Here is a 26,465-nt window from a genome sequence, read left to right on the forward strand (position 1 = left end):
CTAAGCGGCTATCTACTATATACTATGTTTAAGTTCGCCACGGATAAGACAATAACCCGTAGAAGAAGAATTCGGTTTGTCGTTTGCGGAAGTCAACATGGAGAACTTATTCCACGGCAGAGACATTTCCCTTAATTCATCTCTCAAAGACGGTATAAACACTCATTGAGCGACTACTTTGTGTCATTTCGATATTCCCGACATCATTGCGGAATATTGGACTAATTTTCGTGTGTTTGTAGAAGTCTACGCGGATTTCCTGACTCGAGATTTCGATGTGAAGATCTATACCGCTCAAGCTATCCACCATGCCGTCATTGCCGAACAACTAGCGAAGCTAGCACAAGGAATCAGTCAACTGGATAAAGAACTGCACAGCCAGGTATGAACGTCGTTTACTTCGTTACAAATAACTCCAATGTCCTCCTCTTTGAAGACAAAACCATGCAATAAAGTTCTAGAACAGGGGTGTCAAAGTCATTTGAACTCTGGGGGCCACACGATAGAACAAACATTCTGTCGGGGGCCGGGCTAGTACATTAAAGAGAAAGAAAAAGAGAGATAAAGAAATAAGAGAAAGAGGGAGGGAAAGAAATAAATAAAAAGACCCAGATGACGAGAGAGAGAGACAAGAGAGAGAAAAAGACATGACGAGAGAGAGATAGATGAAAAGAGAGAGAGCCAGATGACGAGAGCCAGAGAGAGAGAGAGAGAGAGACATATGACAAGAGAGAGAGAGAGCCAGATAACAAGAGAGAGAGAGCCAGATGACGAGAGAGAGAGAGACGGAGAGAGCCAGATGACGAGAAAGAGAGAGAGAGCCAGATCACGAGGGAGAGAGAGAGAGACAACAGAGAGAGACAGAGAGAGCCAGATGACGAGAAGGAGAGAGAGAGAGACACGAGAGAGAAAAAGACATGACGAGAGAGAAAGATGAAAAGAGAGAGAGAGCCAGATGACGAGAGCCAGAGAGAGAGAGCCAGATGACAAGAGAGAGAGAGAGCCTTATGACAAGAGAGAGAGAGCCTTATGACAAGAGAGAGAAAGAGAGAGAGAGCCAGATGACGAGAGAGAGAGCCAGTTGACAAGAGAGAGGGGGAGGAGAGAGAGACAACAGAGAGCCAGATGACGAGAAAGAGAGAGCCAGATCACGATAGGGAGAGAGAGCTAGATGATGAGGGGGAGAGAGAGAGAGACAACAGAGAGAGACAGAGAGAGCCAGATGACGAGAAGGAGAGAGAGAGAGACAGATGACGAGAGAGAGAGATAAAGAAATAAGAGAAAGAGGCAGGGAAAAGGAGAGAGGGTGGGAAAAAGAGAGAGAGGAAGAGAGCGTAAGAAGCAAAATATAAAAAGTCGTGAGAGAGGGAGAGAAGAAAGGGAGAGGAAGAAAGAAATCCAAAGAGAAATAGAAAGACAGAAGGAGAGAAAACAGAAAAGAAAGGGCGAAGGGTATGAAGAGGAAAAGGAAAAAAGGAAGTTGGAGCAAAAGAGGGTAAAAGACACAGAGAGAGAAAGAGACAAAGAGCAACAAAGGAAGAGAAAAAGAGAGTGAAAGAGACAGAGTGGGAGAAAAGGGGTGGAAAAGAGAGAGAGAGAAATAGAAGTACAGTGCCTTTGTTCCAGGCACCTGGCTTTGGCAACTTCAAGTGGACATATTTCAACCTGCGGCCTGTTTTTCTCTTGCGCTTCTCTGAGCGTCGTCTCGTGTCTCGATTCAATCTCTTAGCGGGCCTAATCTGGCCTGCAGGCCGCCTGTTTGACACATGTGTCCTAGAAATAGGGAATATAACATGAGGGTTGTAAATGGGGTTCAGTGGGATGAATAACGTAAGGTGACGTCGTTTCTGATGCTGTGAAATCCATCCATCCATTATCTGCACCGTTTATCCTCAGTAGGGTCGCGGGGGTGCCGGAGCCCATCCCAGCCATCTCCGGGCAATGGGCAGGGGACACCCTGAACTGGTTGCCAGCCAATCAGAGGGCACACGGAGACAGACCACTGACGCACTCATTCGCACCTAGGGACAATTTGGACCGGCCATTTAACCTGACATGCATGTTTTTGGAATGTGGGAGGACACCGGAGTGCCCGGAGGAAACCCACGCAAGCACGGGGAGAATATGCAAACTCCACACAGGAGGTTCCATCTCTTCAGAACTGTGCTGCACACGCACTAACCACTGCGCTGACGTGCTGTTGCTGTGAAATCATAATTTGTTAATCCCTCAACATCACAGTTCATTCCCAACTCATTTTAGCTCGGGGGCCTAATGTTAGGGGGGAAAAGACTAATGAAGAGATGGAGGGGAAAAAGAGACAGAACAAATGAATGAAAGAAAGAGCGAGCAAGACAAAAATAAAGAGGATGGAAAAAGGGAGAAGGAAATCAAGCAAGAGAATAAAGAGACAAATAGAGGGAGAAAGGAAGATGCAAAGAGAGAGATTAATGAGAGAAAGTGAGAGAAAGATAAAAGGAGTACAGAAAAAGAGAGAGACAGAAAGACGAGAGAAAAACAGTGGGAAATAGAGGAAGAGAGAGAAAGTGAGAAAGGGAAAGATGTAAAAAGAGTCAAAGTAACAAAAAGAGATAAAGGTAGAAAAGAAAAGATAGAGAGAGAAAGAGACAAAGTTGAGTCACTGAAAGAGAGACAGATAGAAAAAAAGGAGAAAAAACATATATCAAGACAGAGAAAGCAAGAAAGGGACAGAAAGATTGAGGCAAAGAGATATAAAGACTGAAAGAAAGAAAATAGAGAGTGACAAAGGCGCAGAAAGATGGATAGCAAGACAGAGACAAAGTGAGAAAAAAACAGAAAGAGAGACCAAGAGATAAAGACAGAGAAAAAAAGAGGAGAGAGATAAAGAAAGAAAAAGAGAAAAAAATAAGCAAAGTAAGAAAAAGAGAAGATGAGAAAGAGGGTGAAAAAAGAATAAGACGCAGAAAAACATACAGTGAGAAAGTCATATTGCATCAGTTGTTTTGTAAGTGTAAGCCAGGCTTTGGAAACATCTTATTTTTCTCTTGTACTTCTCTTGGCGTTCGATCTCGGGCCGGAATAAAACCCTTGGCGGGCATTATCCGGCCTTTGGGCCTTATTTTTTGACACCTATGCCTTCACCGGTGCACCATTTATTGTAGTGTGTCTTGGGCAAGTACAGCTTGACGGCGCCCATTCCTCTCCTACATTTGTTATCAACTTTTTAAAAAAATTGATATTGTTGCTTAACAGCAATTTTTTTTCTTAAAAGTCTGTCTCACTTATTAATTTGTTCCCTAGGTGGTGGCAAGACATGAGGATCTACTAGCTCAGGCAACCGGGATAGAATCCCTTGAAGGTACGGCTTTCATAATCCCGTATTTTCCGCACTATAAGGCGCACCTAAAAGCCTTTTTTTTCAAAAGCTGACCATGCGCCTTATAATACAGTGCGCCTTATATATGGATCAATATTACGTCGCAAAGTCTTGCAACCAATGCAGCAGCCGCCGACTCGATTTTCCCCCGAACGCCAAGTAGTCCGCGGTGTATGCTGGGATTTATTTACCGGCGTTTCATTGGCTAACCAATCTGTCAATCATCATTTGAATCGATCACTATTGGCTAAAGTTATTGGGAGGTAAAGGGGGCGGATCCTTTGTATCATTTACAGGCTCGCATAGGCTAAAGGGGAGAAACAAAGCCTGTGATTGGCCGAAAAAGATGAATGCGAATGGCATGTTGGGTTGACGGCATAGAGAAAGCATTTTTTACTATTCTGTATTTGTAAATATTTTATTCTCCTGGATTGACTAAACTCACGGATATAAGAGGACCATGGTTGCACATTATTATTGAACGCAACGACTTCGGTGAGCTACTCCGGCTATATATTGTCCCTGTATCCTGTTTCAGACTAAACTCGATGTTTCTGTGATAAGTGGTGCAGATAATGGATGGAATGGAGTGTCTATTTTTTAAATATAACGTCAGGACGTAATGGTGATTCACTTCGGCGTTATAGTTTTTGGGTATCTTGTTTCAGACTGATCGTGATGTTTCTCCGATGAGTATATTTTGAAATGGTCATCATATCCCGAATCCCAAGAGTTTGTACTTTCCAATAATTTGTGGGATGACGTATTTAGGTGACATCTGTTGGATTTCTAAGTATAAAAATGTACCAAACATTTACCAAGATGTTCGAATTAGTTATAGGACTGGATTAACCAAACACGACCTAATTTACCCAACAGTCATCCGTGCTCGTTTTTTGAGAGAGAATAATAGAATAGAATAGAATCTACCTTTATTGTCATTGTTACAAAATGGGTTAACATATTGTGACAATGAAATCGGGCATGACACTCCAGTTTCACACATTCACAGTGAGGTAAAAAAAAAAAAAGAAAATAAAGGAACAGAGAAGATAAGGTTATAAAACAAGGAGGATAAGGTTATAGTTATAATTGACACAAAATTTACACAAGAAATGTCGGCATGTAGGATGTTCCATACAGTTTGATATCGTAAGGGTTTGTGCAATATGCATTTGGTGCAAAACTAGTCATCATAGTGCAAAAAATAGTCAACATATGAAAGAAAATAATTAAACAGTCTGCAATTCCGCACGGGGGCGGGTTTATTCACAACTGCAGATGTAAGTGTGCCCTCCGCAGATGACTCTCCCACCCCGATGTTTCCAGGATCATTTATACATTTCAAAAAACATATCAAAAGACATCCCACCCTTCTCCAATTTGCTATGTGTGTCCGCAACTAGCTTTAGCTTTCTTCTCATTGGCCATCTTTTCCCCGCACAATGGCGCGCCAGCTCCTCCCATGGGCGTGCCAGAGAATCCCCACTTGGGCTCCACCCTATCGCCTCGATGTCTGGGCCCCAAACGTCTCTGCGTCACCAGGGCCCCTCTTGCGTCGGGAAGTGCTGATTATCATATCAGCCTTACGTCCCGTTCCCGCCGTTCCTGTAAACATCATCTTCCACCAGCCTGCCCTGACCTTGTACGACAGCCCAGCCAGTGAATATCTTTTGCATTTAAATGCCATTTGTATTTGATCGTACAAAATCCTTTATAGTCAAATGGATAAAATCCTTCACATCGTACTGACACGTATTTTTTTATCGAGAGTCTGTCAAGGGTCAAGGTACCGTATATTGTTAACCGTCTTCCTTTGTAAATATCTCTGTTGTCAATGTGGGCGCATGCGGCTTATAGTCAGGTGCGGCTTATGCATGTCCAAAATGGTTTTTCCTTGAAAAAGTGTACCGGGTGCGCTCTACAGTCCGGAAACGACGGTATCCTTTATTTTGTGAAAAATGCGCAGCTCTCATGGAACGCGAGGCAGTAGCTTTTTACTGAAGGGATGTAACTCTTTGCCCCGCAGGGGTCCAAGAGATGATGCAGACGAGGATCGGCGCTCTACAGGCGACCATTGACAGGTAAGCTTTGTGCTTTTGTCTGTTGTCGGTGGATCATCAGAAGGTTTTTTTCTTCCGTTTCCCCGCTAGCGTCAATAGCTTCTGCACTAATTTGGCTTTAATACAGGGGTGTCAAAGTCATTTGAACTCGGGGGCCACACGATTGAACAAACATTCTGTCGGGGGCCAGACTAGTAGATTCAAGAGAAAGAAAAAGAGAGAGTAAGAAATAAGAGAAAGAGGGAGGGGAAAAGGAGAGAGGGCGGCACAAAGAAAGAAAAAGAGAGAGAGGGAGAGAGCGTGAGAAACAAAAAATAAAAAGTCGTGAGAGGGGGGGAAAGAAAGGGAAGGGGAAGAAAGAAATCCAAAGAGAAAAAGAAAGACAGAAGGAGAGAAAAGAAAGCGCAAAGGGTTTGAAGAGAGAAGAGAAAAAAGAAAAATAGGAAGTTAGAGCAAAAGAGGTTAAAAGACACAGAGAGAGAAAGAGACAAAGAGCAACAAAGGAAGAGAAAAAGAGCAACAGAGAGAGAGAGAGAAATAAATACAAGTACAGTGTCTTTGTTCGAGGCACCTGGCTTTGGCAACATCTAGTTGACATATTTCAACCTGCAGCTTGTTTTTCTCTTGAGCTTCTCTGAGTGTTGTCTGGCGGGCCGGATTCAATCCCTTAGCGGGCCTGATCTGGCACGCGGGCCGCCTGTTTGACACCTGTGTGCTAGGTGTTGGTGCACTTCTTATTAATGCATCTGTTTTTACATTGCACATTTCGTTTCGTTGCACGTCTGCAAAAATTAGTCCAGTGTCAAAGCCAGAGGTGTCGAACTCATGGAGCTCGGGGGGGGTCACGAGGTAGAAAAAAAATCCATAGGGGCCAGGCTAGGTCGATTAAACAGGAAGAGAAAAGGGGGATAAAGAGAGGGAGGGTAAAAGAGGGGGAGAAAGAAAATACTGAAAAACGAGAGAGGAGGAATCAAAATAAAAGGAAAGGGAAAACAATTAAAGAAAAAAAACTTGTAAAATAGAGGGAGAGAAAGAAGAGAAAGGAGAAAAAGATTGAGAAAGAGGGAGAGAGGGAGAGAAAAGGAAAAATGGAAGGGAGAGCAAAAGAAGGTAAAAAGACACAAAAGAGGAGAAAGAGACACAGAAAGTGAGAGGAAAAAAGAGAGTGATGCAGAACAAATAGAGACAATGAGAGGTGAAAGAAAGACAGAAAAGGGAGGAAAGAGAATTGAAAAGGACAGAGAGAAAGAGGAAAAAAGAGAAGAGAAGAGAAAGACAGAGGGGGAGTGAGAAAAATCTGAGAAGAAATATAAGAGAGAGAGAGAGAGAGAGAGAGAGAGAGAGAGAGAGAGAGAGAGAGAGAGAGAGAGAGAGAGAGAGAGAGAGAGAGAGAGAGAGAGAGAGAGAGAGAGAGAGAGAGAGAGAGAGAGAGAGAGAGAGAGAGAGAGAGAGAGAGAGAGAGAGAGAGAGAGAGAGAGAGAAGAATTAGAGGGGAGAGTAAAAGAGGGCGAAAAAGAAAATACTGAAAGAGCACGAGAGAGGAATACAAACAAAAGGAAAGAGAGAATGAGTAAAGAAAAAACTAGAGTGAAATAGAGGAAGAAAATCTGATAAAAAAGATGGGGGGAGGGAGAGAGAGGGAGGGAATACAGAACTTAGAGACAGAGTGAGAGAGGCAATGAGAGGAGAAATTTTGAAAAAGAGAAGGAATGGAGAAATTAAGGGAAAACAAAATACAGTAAGATAAAGAAAGGAAAAAATCAATAGAGAGACACTAGAAAGATAGTCAAAGAAAGAAAAGTCAGAAAGAGAATTGAAAAGGACAGACAGAGAGAAAGAGGAAAAAGAGGGAAAGGGAGAAAAAAATAGATGAAAATCGGAGAATTAATATAAGGAAGGGTGAGAGACAGAGAGAGAAAGAGAAGAATTGTAGGGAGGGAAAGAAAAAGAGAGATCGGGAAAGAAAAATGGGGAGTGAGAGAGAGAGAGAGAGAAAGAGAAAGAAACAGAGAGAGAGAGAAAGCAGTGCAGCTCCAGTTGCTTTGTGGTGGCTGACTTTAGTGGCATCTAGTGGACACATTTTTACTGCAAGTCATAGTTCTCCTGTGCTTTTTCAGCGTATTCTCGCGGGCCGGATTGAAACCCTGGGTGTGATCCAGCTTACGAGCCACATGTTGGGCACCTATGCTCTAAACACGACCTAATAAATATTCTGGCCTATTTATCCCGCGTATTAACAAAGTCCTATCATTTTTTTTTTTTTTTTTTTTTTCGTTTTAAAGTCTTTATTACATGTTTACCCTAGAGTGCCATATCCAATCGAGTCGCATAGAATGTCTCATAACGTTAATAAAGACTATTCAATTCAACATTCATTTTAGAATTAGGTCATTTCCTACAACCATTCCAGATGCAGAAATCAATGACCGGGAGTCAACTCGTGACACATTTCTCCGATATACATTGCTATATATCGCTATATCAAGTCAACCATTTACAACTCTTTCAAAATGTCTAAAAATGTGGCCAAACTAAAATAAACAATTGCAGAGGTTTTCGAATCAATTCATCAAATTTTTGGCTCGTCTTCCATGACACCGGATGGAAGTGCTAAGTACCTGTACATGAATGTTTTGTTTTTTTTCAGGATAAGAAGCAAAATAGTTGACCCGTACAACAAGATGGTGGCCAGGATCACCCAGTTAAGCAGATTGCAGGTAAGCCTTCCTTCAAGACACCACACAATTTCCTTTTCGGTTCCAAATTGCAGCCGATGGCGGCAAAAGTAATGGCTCCTTGTAGTCAATAGCTTCTATTATCCCTCATTTGCCTAGCTGGCCTGCGACTTCCTGCGGAGAATTATCCGAATCTTGCACTTGAGCAAGAGGCTTCAGCTCCAGCTTCAAGGAGGCAGTCGGGAGATAACCAAGGCTGCTCACAGTCTCAACGAACTAGGTTGGTAAATACTTTCGGAGTAGACCGCATTGCCTCGCCCCAAAATATGTAAAACAAGATGCAGGGAGAAGTCTTGGCGGGAGAGCTCAAAAAACAGAGATCTCATTCGTCTTCAGAGACAAGTGGCTTTTTATATCCTCCGACAACATCTCGTATTACTTAGCACGTCCCCCTCGCGATGACGCACGTGTTTATCTCAAAATGCACGCTACCAGACAGAATGTTTTCGTCCTCTTTTGATTTTCACAATTTCCAAGAACTCGTTGGGGTCGGCTTGACCGCATGTTCCACGCCATGAAGAATGTTATTACTTGGCAAAGAAGAATGTTATTACTTGGCAGCCCAAAGAGATTAACAATAACACTCGCTAACATTTACACTCGGGAGAAACAAGCCTGGAATTTCCCGTTTTATAAACTAATGTGTTCTCCTTATGTCAAGCTCGACTCCAATAAACCACAACAATACTCGGAGCCAGATAGAGCTCTTTTTGTTAGTACATATGGCTCGGAGATAAAATTCTTATCAAGTAAATCGGTGCGTGCATAATCCATAATGCTAGCGGTTTAGGCGGTCCAGTATATGAAGCGCACAGTCCCCACTACAGTTTACAGTCTAGGTATTGCAGACTGTAAATCCCTAAAAAGATCCCTTTATCGAGTGTTGAGACACTTTATGATGAAAACCCACAGAAAAAACTTTAAACGCCCAGAACCTCTAGCCAAACACTCAGAGCAATTAGGTGAGCAGTAAGAGTGGGTGGGGCTAAGCACACAGCAAACATACTTCTCACTGCCCAGCGTCGTCTGCACCGAAGGTAAATACGTCTGAATCCTTGTTTGCTGTATTTTGTGACATTTTTATGAAAGAACTCTGCGCTCACCTTGTTTTAAAACCATTATCTATGGAAAAAATGAACCTTAGGCCTCAACAGTCTTCAGTAACTGCGGTAAGGATGACACGTTTAAAGTGGTATATTTGTTGATATGGGACACTGTGGGGTCTAAATCGACCTCTTACATGTGGGAGAGCTATTTACAAGTTGCTAACGCTCAAAAAGATTCGACTACAGTTGGAGAGGGGGAGGGGCCAGGAGAGGAGGAACTTACGTCCATCTCCTTGGCCGCGCTCCTAAATCTGGGGGGCCCTTCCCCCACCAAACTGCATTTATTTCAGCAGAACAAAGAAAGAGAAAGAAAGAAAACGCCCCTTTGGGCGGTACCAATATTTGAAACGGAAACGTGATACCATCTGGTTTACAGATACAAACTTTTTGGGGAAGTGCCCTAAGCCCACCTTAGACACAGGCTATGGCATTATTCCTATTTCATACATTTGATCAAATCATCTAACATCACACACTTGAAATAACTGTACTAAAAAATTAGGTTTTGTCTAGAGAGCGGTTTTGGCAGTTTTGCTGAAAGTTGTCCTAACTTGTATGGTTCCTGAATGTTGAGGTCCTAGTTCTTCTTCCGCTCCCTTGAACTGTGTCATGGAGAAAAATCTTGACGAGTCCTGATGATCTTGTCACAGGACCATACCACTGAAGATTCTGTCTGTGGAGAATTGACAACAGTTCTTGGTAGGGTACAGTGCGCCCTCTGATGGTGATTCCTAGAATTTTCTTGTAGCATGGCATCTCCATGGCCTGGATTTTCTTTTCCAGTTTTGCTGGGAGAGTCAGTCTCCCAAGCGTAGAGGAAGATGATTTCACTGCTATGTACTTGTCCCTCCAGACTGGTTTAAGTCTGGCAAGTGCAGCTATGGTTTAAGCTATGTCAGGATTTCTGGTTCTGACCCCTCTTCTGTTATGGCAGCTCCAATATATTTCAATTTGGTGACAGCATCTAGCTCTCAGTATTGTTGGTCATTACTTTAGATTTTTTTTTCTCTGCTGAACTCCATCCCATACTGGCTCTCAAAAAAAGATATATTTTCAAACTATTTTTCTTTTGTGGCTCTTTGGGTCAAAAAGGTTCCCGACCCCTTCTATAATACATTCACCCTTAGTAGTAATTCTTAACTTCATTCTAAAGCTTGAAAAGGTTCTCATTGCCCCACCATGTGCTCAAACTGGGCTAATTGAGTCATATTCCCAAGTTTTAGACCAGTATCACGTACTGCAGCTCATTTGACTAGTATGCTTTCTTCTTTTCATAAACCTCAGATTATTTGTCACAAGGAGTGGATTTGAGTGGAATTGAGGTGCTGGAGAATCACCTGGTCCTGATCAGTAATGCTAGGCTGGAGGTCGAGAACCAGGCCAAGCGATTATTGGAGCAGGGCATCGAGATCCAGGTAAGAAACCGGACGATGAGCACTAAAAACGACTTGGTTCTGATATGTTTCAAGAACTGTTTATTTTTTCTCCATTTTGCTTGTCAGAATCCTACGCAGGTCGGAACAGCATTGCAGGTTTTCTACAACCTGGGAAGTCTGAAGGACACTATTAGCTCTGTGGTTGGAGATTTCCAAACTGGCATACAGGAGAGCATCGTCGCTGCTTTGGACATTAAGGGCCTGACACAGCCCTCCAACCCAAGAGGTAAAAGAGGGTTGTTTTTGATTGGAAATTATAATGATAATGTAGATCGACATGTCGACATTGCAAACAGTTCATTCTATTCCACCTAATATAAAATGTGATCGCATATTCAAGTTATTAACCCCTTTAACATGCCGCCATCGCACTGTTGAGAATCAAATTCGTGTCTGTACGATGTCACCAGTCACTAAAATCCACATGCCACCTACAATTGAAAAGCTTAAACTCTTGGTATTCAAATTATGATGACAATTTTAAAATGGACTCCTCGCATAAACATCACAATCAAGATACCCGAAAACTAAAAGGACAGCTCACTAATAACTTCCCCTGGGAGTCAACTCGTGACGCATTTCTCCGATAGATATTGCTATATATCGCTATATCAAGTCAAACATTTACAACTCTTTCAAAATGTCTAAAAATGTGGCAGAGGTTTTAAAGCTGTAAACTGGTCGTCTCCCAATGGCCACTTCTGGGAATGCCTAGACCTACTCTTAGCCAGGCTAAAAATGTATTTTCTTTTAATTTATCATGAAAGGAAAACAGTCAAGAATGTAGAAATGACTACTTTTTGGAAGGATGAAGATCAAATAGATGTTGTGTTTTCTCTTTCTCTTAGCTGCCCCTGGGAGAGCAATTCTCCCAACTCCGGGCGGCACGGCTGCTTTTCGGGCTGCTTTATGGACCAACCTGGAGAAACTCATGGACCAGATTTGTGCTGCCTGCAAACAAGTAAGGAGGGGGAGGACATTGCATCTTACCATGAGCCTGATTTTCAGCAGTTTTGCATTCATCAGGTTAAGAAACCTGCTCTTTTGGTACACGTCCTATCCAATTTCATAATTCATGATGTTAGGAATTAAATATTAAAATGTACCGTTTACCAAAGTGTTCGAATTAGTAATCTGACTCCATTAAACAAACACAACCTGCATTCTCCTAACACTGCGCGCTCGTTTCTTGATGGAAAAATGAACAAGAGACCGACATTTCCACACGGGGGCAGATTTAATTTCTTAAACAATTTCAGGTGAATTGGCCGGTCTAAATTGTCCCTAGGTGTGAATGAGCGAATGAGCTGTCTGTCCCTGTGTGCCTTGCGACTGGCTGGCAACCAGTTCAGGGTGTCCCCTGCCCACTGCCCGGAGATGGCTGGGATGGGCTCCAGCCCCCCCGCGACCCTAATGAGGATAAGCGGTACGGCTAATGAGATGAGATGAATTTAACTAAGTGAACTCCATCGAATATATGGCCGAATTAGTGTCGCTCGAGTCTCCGTCAAGCCTCCTCTCTCGATCTTCTGCTTTTTTTCCTCTGCCCACGTTTTTTCCGCAAGCTGGTGTGCCGGCTCCTCCCATGGGCGTGCCAATGAAAGCCCCCACGTGGGGTCCACCCCCTCGCCTCGATGTCTGGAGAAACTCAAAACAACACCGAGCGTTTATCAAAACAATGCCTGACGTCCTTCGTCAGAGTCCTGTTATCAAAATTCCCCAGCCAAAACATTCCGCATTTGGAACATCGTGACCTGAAGCCCACTCAGTTAAAAATCTTCATTGCACTCGATAAATGTAACTTGTATTTAATCGTATAAAATCCTTTATAGTAAAATGTATAAAATCCTTCAATGAGAAAACTCACAATTGACTCGGGTTTAAAACATTATATTGTTAGAAAATTGGGAGGAGAATGATATGAAACAAAAACAAAGCAAAACGAACTAACTGATGGCAGTAGAATAATGTAATAAATGATATATTTTTTTATATGATTTGACGAAGAAGCGTCCGTTTTCAGGTGATCTATTCATTTTGTGATGTGATGTTGTTGCAAGGGGCAGCATATACTATCAATAACGTTAAAAAAAGATGCGCCACATTATTTATTAACTCACAATTGAATATATTTTGCAGGGAATCCTGAAAAACACATGAAATATTCACAGTTTTTTACATTGAACCGATTTCAAGTCGAACAATAAAACCTAACTCCTGAAAATGAAAAACAATCAAATTAAATGATGGAATGAAAAAAAAAAACACTTCACAATTCTATTTTGACCCCGATCCTTTAAAAACTGCAAAAAAAATAAATTTGATTAAAACAAAAAGCATAGGATCAGCAGATGATTGAAAGATTGACTGCACTCTGCTTCAGAGCAATCGTTATAATTAAAATGAGTCCAAATTTGGCTCATTTTTCTGCTTTTAATACTGTTTTTTTTAATTTTTTGAACTCAATGACCCAACATCAATAGAGCACGGCAGCGCAGTGGTTCGCTCGTGTGAAGTTTGCATGTTCTCCCCGTGCCTGTGTGGGTTTCCTCCAGGCACTCCGGTTTCTCCCACATTCCAAAAAAACATGCATGTCAGGTTGATTGGTCGGTCCAAATTGTCCCTAGGTGTGGATGCAAGTTCATACAGTAAGGAGAATATCTCCATGAGGAGAAATTTAACATCTTGTAGTCCGTGCTTGAAACCGTGCCACAGTAACTGTATTTACTTGTGCTTTGTCGGTAAAAATAACCAAGAATGTTGTTGGCGGATCAAGGGTTGTTTGCGACAATGTGAGTGACACTGTAAAACAAGATTTGCATTTAATAAGTGGCATTATAGTAATGACCGTGTAATTATAGCATTTTTATTAATAACGATTTACTGCACTTGCTACTGTCAAGAGTAATCGGGTCCAGGATGGTATTCCTTTGTAACGCGCAAGTCCCAACACTGCACACAACTCTTCTCTCCTGACAATTTGTGACGGTGCCAATTACGATGAACATATTGGTATTTTTGAAAACGGGGTTTGTTATTTAACAGGGACAATGCACAATATATTTTGCAATGACGAGATTTAGCTTAAAGCTAATTTTCCATCAGATAACACAAAAATCAGTGCTACTAAGTACTGTACTTCGATTTTTCTGTAGTTGTCTATGCAAGTAAATACTGAAGCAAATTGGAAAATGCGTGGGTGTCCTCCGGGCACTCCGGTTTCCTCCCACATCCCAAAAACATGCATTTCAGGTGAATTGGCCGGTCCAAATTGTCCCTAGGTGTGAATGAGCGAGCAAGTTGTCTGTCCCTGTGTGCCCTGCGATTGTCCTGACAAGCAGTTGAGGGTGTCCCCTGCCCACTGCCCGAAGATAGCTGGGATGGGCTCCAGCACCCCCGCGACCCTACTGAGGATAAGCGGTGCAGATAATGGATGGATGGATGTTGTTGCGACATGTTAGAAAAGAAAAAAAATAAGCGAAATACATACATACTAATCAAGTGTGTATTCCCCTATCTTTTTTGGTTTTTAGGTGCAGCATCTTCAGAAGGTCCTGATGAAGAAGCGAGACCCTGTCACTCACCGATGTTTTATCGATGAGATTATTAAGGTGAGTCACTACCACTGTTGAGCATCAAAATGACTTCTTTTTTGGGGATTTTTATTTAGTAACTTCGTTTTCTTTTACACTTTTTCTGTGTTCATCTGATTGTAGGTCCAAATCGCTCGTCAACTTATCGTGTTTTGAATGACGCACCTTCATAGAAAATGATCTTTCTTATATCCAATGACAGGATGGCGAGCCTGATATCCTCTCCACCTTTTGGACCGACGTAACAAAGACATTAAAAGAGGAGTTTCATAAAGCTACTCAAGGTGAGAGTTTGTTTCGGGGTAAATTGCCAATATGGCGTCTCGTTTGATTGATTGAGTCACAGCATGCACAAAAAGACATCAACAATTTACCAAGGGAAAAAACAAAATATTAGCGCATGAAAAAACGGATACAATACGATAATATACACAAGGGAGTAGGCCGAAGTCAAATCTTTCAAATGCCTATCCCAATTCCTTGCAGGGAAGAATCCTTAACACAGCACCGTTTTCCTCATGGAAAATTAGAAAAACGAATAATTGACAGGGCAGCACGGCGGCGCAGTGGTTAGCGCTTGTTCGGCACAGTTCATGTCATGGGAACCTCCTGCGTGGGTTCAAATCCAGCTCCAGACTTCCTGTGCGGAGTTTGTATGTTCTCCCCGTGCTTGCGTGGGTTTCGTCCGGGCACTCCGGTTTCCTCCCACATTCCAAAAACATGCATTTCAGGTGAATTGGCCGGTCCAAATTGTACCTAGGTGTGAATGAGCGAATGAGTTGTCTGTCTCCGTGTGCCCTGCGATTGGCTGGCAACCAGTTCAGGGTGTCCCCTGCCCACTGCCCGGAGATGGCTGGGATGGGCTCCAGCCCCCCGCGACCCTAATGAGGATAAGCGGTACGGCTGATGAGATGAGATGAGAATAATTGACATTTAGAACTTACAATTCTACACAATAGTATGAATAATGGTCCGAACAGAAAACCAACGATGCTGAGGGCATAAAATACCAACAATCGTAGAACAGACTTACGTTACAGAGCCAACTAAGCCTCTCGCATTGCATACTGGGACCAGACCAACTTTTTCTAGATTACCGTATTTTCACAACTATAAGGCGCACGGAAAAGCCTTTATTTTTTTCAAAAGCTGACCATGCGCCTTATAAATCCGTGCGCCTTATATATGGGTTAATATTGAGTCACAAGGTCTCGCAACTAAGGCAAGCAGGCGCCGACTAGATTTTCCTTCATAGGCAAAGTAGTCCGTGGTGTAAATCATCCTTTGAATCAGTCACTATTGGCTAAAGTTATTCCAAGGTAAAGGAGGCGGCTCCTTTTTAGCATTTACAGGCTAGATTAGGCTAAAGCAGGTCAAAACAAAGCCTGTAAATGGCCGAAAAAGATGAATGTGAATCACATGTTAGGTTGCTCTATGGGTGGAGAAAACATTTTTTGCCAGCTTGTATTTGTGAACAGGAATTTTGGGGCTGAACGGTCAGCTAGCAACAAGCAATGTCAATCGATGCAGATGCTTCTCGGCGGAATTTTTCTCCTATTTGTCGGTATTATTGCGTGTTTTGGTGTAAATATTTGACACGGTTGGATTTACTACACTCACGGATGTAAGAGGACCATGGTTGCGTACTATTATTGAATGTGATGGCTGCAAGATGACTTTGGTGAGCTACCCCAGCTTTATATATTTTCCCAGTATCTCGTTCCAGACCTGATGTATCTTGATGAGTCTATTAAGAACTACGTTTCCCTGCACAATGAAATTCTTACTTTGTTGTCCACACAGTTGTCAGCAAAAATAGAAATTAAGAAATGGTTGGTATTTGTTGAAACCCAAGAGTTTAACCTTCCTAATGACATGCGGAATGACGCATTTGAGCGATTGGTGACATTGTACAGACACCGTTTCCGTATGCGTCTGAGAACAACGTATTTGCTTATTTGCGAGCCGTCGGAATGTGAAAGGGTTAATAAGTTTGACGTTCCCACTGTATCGCCTTATAGTTTGGTGCGCCTTATGTATGGAAAATATAGGACTATTTTTGGGGGGCCACCTTATAACCCAGTGTGCCTTATAGTCGTGAAAATACTGTAGTTTAAACCTGTGCATTGTTTCAGACGTAAACTTGGACCGTTCGGCAGTTTTACATCACGGACAGACACACAAAAAAACTTTACGCGTTGTTCGAATTCTAGTTATATTTAATGATCCATATTCTCTCAAATCACAAGCCCTTTCTTGAATTTCAAAAGTTTTCTGTGAATTTACGGGCAATATTTTGCTAAAAGCTTCAAATACAATTACAGCTGTACTGTATTTGATAAGATCCTGAAATTTGAGCAACTTAGACTGCGGAAACAGCTCTGCCGTGTTGTTCATTTTTTCCACCAAACAGCCTCTTCGTACCTGAAGCAAGCGTTCGAAGGAGAGTATCCGAAATTGTTGCGCCTGTACAATGAGCTGTGGCGGCGCCTCCTGCAGTACAGCGCCAGCCTGCACAGCTCCAACATCAACATTGGCGGGGCGGATGTAACACTGGAGCCGGAAACCGACAGCCCTGACCTCTTCTCTCAAAGCAAACAGGACTACAAGTAAGCAACCTAAAGAAGAAGAAGAATATACCTTTGTTGTCATTGTTACAAAATGGGTTGAACATATTGTGACAACGAAATTGGACGTGGCACTCCAGGTTCACATTTAACAGTGAGGATAGAAGAAAACAAAGAAGATAAAGGAACAAAGAAGATTTCTATCTATCTACCTTGGTCCTATCCCTCAAGAGGGGTGACCGACAGCAAGACAAACACATACAATAACAAAGAAAATAAAAGGGGAAAAAAATAGCAAAAAAACACACGCAAATTTTTGGGGACCATGGCCAACCCAAATGCCCAAACACCCAAACAAGTTAGGCACCTCGGCACCTAAGTTGGTCATGCTTTTGTCCCTCCATATGAAATGGGACACCAGAAAGCGACCGTGTCACTCGGGTTAAGGTGACACAACACACTCCTTTGTCCAAGAGCAGGGCCCGACAGCTTTTGCTGGTTTACCCCTGCCGCATCATACGGGTGCCCAGCCCATCCTTAGGAACGCGCCCACAATCCCACAAAGAAGATAAAGGTTATAATTTACACAATATTTACACAAGAAGTGTGGGCATGTAAGATGTTACATAAAGTTTTGGGATTGTATTAATGCATAAAGATACCTTTGTCAATGAAGTATCACACAGCCTAGTTTGATCAATCCATCTAGCTACGTCAATCGGGTTGTAGGTAAAATCGGGGTTCCTGTGCATTCTTAGAAAGTCCTAAAAGGCATTATATTAATCATTGTAAAAATAAAGTCTTAATTGCCATTAAATAACTTAAATCAGGGGTGTCCAAACTTTGCAGAGAGCGTGCCATTTTTGGTAAGCCTGGCATTCTTTAAACAGTCTTTAATAGATTCACCCTCCCACCAAAAAATAGCAGTCCTTGGCAATCAGTAATGCGACCTCGTCGCTCGCCTTCGTATCGTTTTCATTTGACGCAGAGAGTCTGGTGAAAACGAGCTGCTGTGCCGTTAAAACTGCTTTCAGTTGCTTCACCGTTTCACAGCGTTTGTTTCCTGTTCACTTTTTGTAGTCGGAATGTTTAGTGCCTCTTGATATGATAGTCTTTGAAAACAGCCAGTCACTCGGCAAATTAGTCTCATGTAGTTGTTTCAGATTTTGGTGAACAATACTCAAATTTCCACTTGTCCTGGAAGCAGCAGCCCTCACAATCAACTTTCCTTTTTTCAGTTGCCATGTTGGAAATAAGTTGGGCTAAAATTCTCAAAGAAAGCCTAAGGGCTACTGCCATCATCTGGTGAAATGGTGATATTTTTTGTACAAATTTATTTTATACTGCATTCAACATATCCTTAAATTTATGGCCGCAGGCTAGCAAAAATTTTATTACGGGCCATAACTGGCCCCTGTTTGTCTTAAATTCGATTATCAAAAGTCTTAAAAAGATGAATACCTAAATAAGATTTATATTTGTTTGAACCAAAAAGATTTTGTAAAATTGATCAATTGTCTTTTTAGATAATTTGCCGATTTACTCTAGTGGCAATTGGCGTGACAGCAATAACGGAACTATCAAAACGGTGATGTGGTCTCAGTCGGGCTATTTAGAGCAGACTCGTGTCTTGGTTCTACCCACAGTACACATGGCAACTTCGATAAGGGACATTTACTTTGGACCATGCCCAGAAAGTGTTCATTAAATAGGAAGTGGCAAAAAAATATCTGCTTTTTATTTATTTTGTTTTAATCGTGTTTTTTTGTGGACTTAAATTAGATTTCAAAAGCCATTGAAAAGTCTTAAATTTTAACTCTGGGAACCCTAGTACAACTCAATGAATTCCAACCTGTTCTTTATGTTTGTTGGGTGTGCGCAGTCCCGAGAGGGCACTCAAGGATTCCCTTAAACCGTACGAAGCGGCCTACTTGTCAAAGTCTCTCTCTCGCCTGTTCGACCCCATCAACCTCGTATTTCCACCGGGTGGACGCAACCCACCCTCTCAAGACGAGCTGGAGAGCATCATAAAGACCATCAACAGGTTAGTACTTGGCAGTACATGATGCAAGACGGGTAGCATTCGACTAACAACCCGGATCGGTTGCAACGTACCCGTCGTAAATCAATGGCGCCATCTGCTGCTGAAGGTCTCGGAGTAGCCCGAGAAATATGCCGCCAAAATATGTAAAACAAGATTCCGAGAAGTCTTGGCGTGAGAGGTAGAGCTCGTTTAATTATCTTTATCAGCGTACAAAACAGAGGTCACATTTGTCTTCAGAGACAATTGGCTTTTTATATCCTAAGACATCTCGTATTACTTTCTCCTGTCCCCCTCGCGATGACGCACGTGTTTATCTCAAAATGGACGCTACCAGACAGAATGTTTTGTCCTCTTTCGATTTTCACAATTTCCCATTTTCCAAGAACTGTTAGGGTCGGCTTGACCGCATGTTCTCTGCCAATAAGAACTTGGAAAAGAAAAATGTTATTCCTTGGCAGCTCAAGGCGATTAATAATAACATTCGCTGACATTTACACTCGGGAGAAACAAGCCCGGAATTTCCCGTTTTAAACCAATGCGTTCTCCTTATGTCAAGCTCGACTCCAATAATCCACAACAAAGGTGGTATCAAGTCACTCAGTGTACTGTAGTTGTAGATTGCTGTTCTGCCAGAATTGTCACTGAGCATCTAGTGGTGAAATGAGCATTTGCTAGTCTTGGTCATAAGCAGTGTGGAGACTAACCGCGTTATATTTTCTGTAACTGGGTTATCGAATTATTATTTCCAGTGTTACTGTTACTGTCAAAAGCGGTGCTTTACTTTCTCTAGTACACATCGGCATGTTTTCTTATATTAAAGCTTGTGCGTAAGGAAGAAAAGCAAGACGTCCTCGCTCGGCCTTTTGGCTCTCATTCAACCTAACCCGGCAGCCATCGTCAATTAAACAAAACAATGACGTCACACTTATCGTAATATCACGTGTAAGAGCGCTATTGATTTAACACTACTTAACATCTAATTTGGGGAAACCATTGTAGGATTCTTTTTCTTTGGGACCTGCGTCTCTAAACAGTTGCTCTTGCTTCACGGAGAGAGGTCTTGTCAGATATCATAGACAGAGAGGGGGAGAGAGATGTGGATGTGATGGAGGTACTGTTGAAATTTATTGTTAACAAAATAGCAGTTGCTCTTTTCTTCTTGACCAGTTGTTTCAAGTTGTGAAAGTTTGATTTATGTACTTTACACGACACTGTTTAACACACTTTATATTGTTGAACTGTTTACTTTTGGCCCTGCGACTGGCTGGCAAGCAGTTGAGGGTGTGCCCTGCCCACTGCCCGAAAATAGCTAGGATGGGCTCCGGCATCCCCGCGACCCTACTGAGGATAAGTGGTGCCGATAATGGATGGATGGATGTTTACTTTTGTTGTGTAAAAATACTTGAAGTACAGAAGCATTTGTCTTCTTAAGCAGTTGTATGACTAGAGATTGTGATTTATTCTATTTAATTTTAATTTTTGAATTTTTTTTTTAATTTATATTCATTTACAATTGATTTTGGCTGTGAACGAAATACATAAAGTACAGTAGGCTAAGTCTATTTGACCAGTTGTCTCGTGTTGTGAGAGTTCAATTTATTTTATTAAACTATATTTACTGCTGATTATTTTATTGTTTACTGTTTATTATTGTTGAACTTCAAGCGTAGGATACACTTGTTCCGTTTTTGCTTGGTTCGCAGTGAACTGAATGTCGCATCGCTGGATTCAGACCTGGCTCTCGCCGTTGCCAGGAACGCCGCCAAGACCGTGCGACTTTTCTGTGTCAAGTCCGAACAACTGGTACGTTTCTTTTAGGGCTGATCACTGTGAGGAATTAAATATATTAAAAATGTACCGTTTACCAAATAGTTCGAATTAGTTATCTGACTCCATTAACAAAACACAACCTGCATTCTCCTAACAATGCACGCTTGTTTCTTCTTGGGGAAATATGGACATTTCCACACGGGGCCAGATTTAATTTCTTAAAGTATTTAACGAAGTGAACTCCATCGAATTAGTGTCGCTCGAGTCTCTGTCAAGCCCTCTCTCGATTCTCCCTCGATCTTCTATCGTTCTTCTCTCGACCCACGTCCCTCCGCCAGCTGGTGTGCCGGCTCCTCCCATGGGCGCGCCAGGAAAGCCCCCCACGAAGGCTCTACAGCTCCACCACCTCGCCTCGATGTCTAAAAAACTCATAACAGCAAAGCGCTTATCAAAATAACTTCTCCAAACAATGCCTGCCGTTCTGCGTGAGAGTCCTGTTAGCAAAATTCCCCAGCCAAAACATTCCAAATTTGGATCAGCGTGACCTGTCATTGAACTTCAGCCCACTCGGTGAAAATCTTCATTGCACCCGATAAATGTAACTTGTATTTAATAGTAAAATGTATAAAATCCTTCATCACTTTGAGGATGTTTCTTTGTAGCCCCACTTGGGAGCCGGTATTCTTTATTTTGTTTTATTGTTTGAGCCAAATGAAAATCTGTATTACGTACTTTGCTAATTCGAATGTGTGCAGTTGTGCACTCAGAGCGATGCCAGTCAGGTGATCGGTCCGTTATCCGAAGGCCAGAGGAGGAACACGGCTGTCGTCAACTCGCTCTACCGTCTGCAGCAGGCTGTTGCCAAGGTGAAATGAGAGTTCTGTTTGCTATATTATTTAAAACATTTACTATCCGACTTGTTTTTGTTTTTAGATCATTTCTGGTCTGGGGGCAAGTTCGACGGCTCCCGCGGAGGCCCTATCTTCGACCTTGGAGGTAAACAATCTTGTAAAACTTTTCTTCTAGTTGCTTTTTGTGGGTCAACGTTAACCAAGATAAGTTGACCTGTTCACATGAGTCAGGGTTCGTACGTTTGCATTAAATGGAATTTGTAGTCAATCCTATAAAATCCTTTATAGTCAAATGTATAAAATCCTTCAGTGGAAAGAGGAGTTCACGTGGTTTGTAGCAGACGACGCAACGCAAATATCGCCTGAATGAAGATGAGTCAATACAGGTACCTACTGATGGCAGATGGAAAACAGCCATGTCATATACATGCAATGAATGTAATAAGTAGATTTATAATAAACTTAATTTTAAAGTGTTGTTCTGTTATATATACTGATTATCAATCCTTTTTTTGCGATAAGTCGTCTTGTGAAAAATGGGGAGGCAACTTTTCAAGGTTGTCTGCCCTGGTGTCCGGTAACTTTTTCTCAGGAGTTTCAGACGCTGGTTTTAGGAAAGCACCTTCAGGTGGAGACCGATACATTAGCGCTTGTCAGAAAATTAGTTCGTCAATCAAGGATGCGTGTGTGTGATTGAGGGCGAGGGTAAAAAGCATGCTCCAGTGGAAAGCGGAGTGATTAGCTGTTACCATAACGTTAGTTTGTCAATTTGGCTCTCAAAAAGAAGTGCCCACACTTAACAATTCGCGAGCTTTGTTAAAAATGTGATTGCTTTTTGCAATACGATTTCATGTTTTTTTTTTTGTGATTTCTTAAAATGTTTATCAAACAGGTTTACTTGTTAGTTGTGTTACAATATTTTTACTATTAAAGTCTCAGCGAGTTAATAATAATAATAATAATAATTTCCTTTTGTATTGTCATTCTTTGTAGCAATGTACACAGAACGAAATGTCGATACACCTGACCCGTTGTAGCGAGTCGATGCAGCCGCAGCCAACAGAGGGCGCCGCCATTTTACCAATGTTATAAGTCTTAGGTATGACTCGGCCGAGGCGCGAACCAGCGACCTCCCAGTCTCTGAAGTTTTATTTGAATTTCTGACAAATATTCTTTGTTTTTTTTTGCCATTTTGTCACGGGTGTCAGACACCGCTTATAGGTGTGTGTCGAGTCCAAATATAAAATATTAGATCCGGCCCCTTCGGCTGACCAAAGAAAACAGGCAAACGCCGGAAATAAAGTTTGGAGGGACTACTGCAGTAGGAGAATGACCCGTCAGCGAGTACAACGTGGCACCTCAGGCTGTCCGGATCTTTCTGACCACTTCCGGTTCAGTAGCGCGTATTTATTGAAAAGTCCCGCATGCGCATTACATTACATACAATGGAAAAATACCTAAATGTGTGGATCTTTGAATGAGACCATATGTGTGCGTGTGTGAATGATTACTTGTGTATTAAATAGAAAAACAGGTTCATTTCATAGCAAGTTATATATAGTGTTCTGGTTTGCCCGCGTCCCTGCGTCCTGGGGACGCATCGTCTCAAATCAACGTGCGTCCCCGGGACGCAACTTTTTTTGACACAAAATTGTCATTATTACCCGATTACATTTTTTTTAAACAAAGACTTACCGCACTCCAAACTTTATGTCAGGCAGATCCGGCAGATGTTGTTTTGGTCTCGCGGTTCGAGTTTTCGTCCGCACGCCGATCTCGAGTTGTGTGGTGAAAAGTCCGTCTCTTTTAAGAGAAGCGGCTTTTTCGGCTCAACTCATTCAAGTGAGCCAGCTCTGAAACGGCTCACTTGCTTTGATTCATTATATTACGAATGATGATGTTGTATAAAGTAGTTTAAAAAAAAGGAATTATGAAAGGAGAAAATGAAAAAAAGACAGGTTTGTGGTTATCCCTTGAATCGGTATATTACCGACAATAATTTGATGCAGAAAATGAATTCATAATTTGATGATTAAAACTGAATGAATATATGGATTTTATTATATTATTTGTCACCGATTTACAATTTCAACCTCGATAACACTAAATTTTGGGGACCCATAGATCTCTGTTGGGACCAGGGTTGGGTAGGGTTACTTTAACTGGATTACTTTCAATTACTTTTGGATGACTCCAATACAAAATATGCTAATAAAAGACAAAAGAAACTCAATAGGAATCAAATGACAAAATTTTGTGCAGGCTTGGGGAGTAACGGAACACATGGAATGGCAAAAATGATGTTGGCAAGCTGTTTGGATTGATTTTCATTTTGTTTCCGTCGCATTTTATGTTCGTTTTGCCGGAGATCAAAGAGATCAAAGCCAGGAGAGAAAGCTTACCACGTGTTGGGAGTCATCATTTGATTCCTATTTACTTTCTTTTGTCTTTTATTAGCATATTTGGTATTGGAGTCATCCAAAAGTCATTGAAAGTAATCCAGTTAAAGTAACCCTACCCAACCCTGGTTTCTGTGGCATTTTATGTTCGTTTTGCCGGAGATCAAAGAGATCAAAGCCAGGAGAGAAAGCTTACCACGTGTTGGGAGTCATCATTTGATTCCTATTTACTTTCTTTTGTCTTTTATTAGCATATTTGGTATTGGAGTCATCCAAAAGTCATTGAAAGTAATCCTACCCAACCCTGGTTGGGACCCATAGATTTTTGAGCATGCAAGTCCCCGGGACCCATCACTTTTCAGAGGTCAAATGAACACTGGTGTTATGCTAATCCTTATCAGTAAGCCACAAGCCCTTTTTACGTCACTGGGACTCCAATGATGGCCAATAACAGGAACAATTGCAGCTTAAAGGACGCCGTCCATTGTGGGTTCTTTGCCTAGGACGTCCAGGCCCTGATGACCAACGCAGTGCAGCCTCTCTTGCAGTCGGTCAGCGATTCCATCGAAGCCATCATCATCACGCTCCACCAGGAGGACTTTTCAAGGTCTCCCATTTCTTCTATTCATAAAAAAGGGAACCGCTTCAAATGTTTTGAATATTCTTTGTGTTCTGCAGCAAGGTGCCCAGTCCAAACCCGCCTGAAATTCCCTGCTCGCTCTACATGAAAGAGCTGCAGGGATTTATCTCCAGAGTCATGAGCGACTACTTCCGGCACTTCGAGTGCACGGATTTCATCTTGGAAAGCACGGAGAGGATCGCTCGACGGGCGATCCAGCTTTTCGTCCGACACGCCAGTTTGCTTCGCCCGCTGGGCGAAGGCGGAAAGATGCGCCTGGCTGCCGATTTTGCTCAAGTGAGTGCGGGGAGAACTTCTTCTTTTTTTTTTTTTTGTAACGAATTTTACAATGAGATTCGTCAGGATGCTCCAGAATAAACCAGTATCTATCCATTATTTGCACCGCTTAACCTCAGTAGGGTCGCGGGGGTGCTGGAGCCCAACCCAGCTATCTTCGGGCAGTGGGCAGGGGACACCCTGAACCGTTTGCCAGACAGTTGCAGGACAGAGACGGACAACTCACTCACTCATTCACACCTAAGGACTATTTGGAAAGTCCAATTAACCTGGCATGCATGTTTTTGGAATGTGGGGGGAAACCAGAGTGCCCGGAAGAAAACCCACACAAGCACGGGGAGAACATGCAAACTCCACCCAGGAGGTTCGATCTCACGACCTCAGAACTGTGCCGCACACCCGCTAACCACTGTGTGAAACTTAATTCTTATTCATTTACAATTATTTTGGCTGTGAACAAAATACTTAAAGTACAGTAGGCTAAGTCTACTTGACCAGTTGTCTCATGTTGTGAGAGTTAAATTTAATTGATTAAACTGTTTACTGCTGATTGTTATTTTATTGTTTACTATCATTTAACTTCAAGTGTAGGATACATTAGTTGCCGGTGAGGTGCAGTATTAGTCAACTACATGTCAACTGACTCAAATACTGATCATAAAATTTAAAATTCTGAAGTTAGGAAAATAGTTACTTTCCCTGGTAAACGGTGAACCGAATGTCGCATCGCTGGATTCGGACCTGGCTCAGACCTGTGGCGCAGTGCTGCCCTGATAAACCAGTAATAAAGACTTAATTCCGTTTATTTGGTCGCCCTGGGGAAATTATTTATCACCAAATTAACCTGGGGATACAGTCAGTGCTGTCGCAGCTGAGTGTGGGCCAAAATGACCTATTTACAGCACCCGTAAACCCGTCCCAACCCTCCTTAGCTTCCCAAGATTGGGCGTTCTCAGGCCGGTATGGCCGGAAACAGGTCAAGGACTTAAAGGATCGTTTGTAATATTTTAGATACTGCTGGAAGTGTGAATTTCCCTACAGGGATGAATAAAGTATCTATCTCTCTCTCTCTCTCTCTCTCTCTCTCTCTCTCTCTCTCTCTCTCTCTCTCTCTGTCTCTAACACTCTCTCTCTCTCTATCGCTCTCTATCTATCTCTATCTATATCAATATCTCTAACTCTCTCTCCCTCTATCTATTTATCTCTATTTATCTCTATCTATCTATCTCTCTTTTCCTTTATTTCTTTATCTATCTATCTCTATCTATATATATCTATATCTCTCTATCTATATCTCTATCTATATCTATCTCTATCTCTCTATATCTATATATCGCTCTATATCTACATCTCTCTCTCCCTCCATCTCTCTATCTATATCTATATCTCTCTCGCTCTCTCTCCCTCTATCTATCTCTATCTATTTATGTATCTCTCTATCCCTTTATCTCTGTATCTATCTATCTCTATCTATATATATATATCTATCTCTCTCTCCCTCTATTTATCTCTCTCTCTCTCTCTCTCTCTCTATCCCTTTATCTCTCTATCTCTCTCTATCTATATCTATCTATGTTTATCTCTCTATATATATCTATATCTCTCTCTCCCTCTATCTCTCTCTGTC

General features: G+C 42.0%; 1 protein-coding gene across 2 annotated transcripts in view; it reads left to right on the plus strand.

Annotated features, from left to right (window-relative positions):
- Positions 1-80: 80 nt before the first annotated feature.
- The window catches only part of cog5 (component of oligomeric golgi complex 5), a 32,670-nt gene continuing 6,285 nt past the window's right edge, over positions 81-26,465 (plus strand). For both annotated transcript variants that reach the window (XM_088348177.1, XM_088348178.1), the window contains exons 1-18: positions 81-152; positions 243-382; positions 3,283-3,340; positions 5,388-5,442; positions 8,069-8,138; positions 8,256-8,376; positions 10,547-10,677; positions 10,765-10,924; positions 11,547-11,659; positions 14,232-14,309; positions 14,494-14,575; positions 16,705-16,900; positions 18,741-18,902; positions 20,606-20,705; positions 21,428-21,538; positions 21,606-21,668; positions 24,426-24,529; positions 24,601-24,838. In XM_088348177.1, the coding sequence (XP_088204303.1) occupies positions 98-152; positions 243-382; positions 3,283-3,340; positions 5,388-5,442; positions 8,069-8,138; positions 8,256-8,376; positions 10,547-10,677; positions 10,765-10,924; positions 11,547-11,659; positions 14,232-14,309; positions 14,494-14,575; positions 16,705-16,900; positions 18,741-18,902; positions 20,606-20,705; positions 21,428-21,538; positions 21,606-21,668; positions 24,426-24,529; positions 24,601-24,838 (2,037 nt within the window). In that variant the 5' untranslated portion in view covers positions 81-97. The remainder of the gene's footprint in view (positions 153-242; positions 383-3,282; positions 3,341-5,387; positions 5,443-8,068; positions 8,139-8,255; positions 8,377-10,546; positions 10,678-10,764; positions 10,925-11,546; positions 11,660-14,231; positions 14,310-14,493; positions 14,576-16,704; positions 16,901-18,740; positions 18,903-20,605; positions 20,706-21,427; positions 21,539-21,605; positions 21,669-24,425; positions 24,530-24,600; positions 24,839-26,465) is intronic.

Source organism: Urocampus carinirostris, chromosome 11 (genome assembly GCF_059441175.1).
Source record: "Urocampus carinirostris isolate Australia breed hairy pipefish chromosome 11, RoL_Ucar_1.0, whole genome shotgun sequence".
In the NCBI taxonomy this organism is placed as follows: Eukaryota; Metazoa; Chordata; class Actinopteri; order Syngnathiformes; family Syngnathidae; genus Urocampus; species Urocampus carinirostris.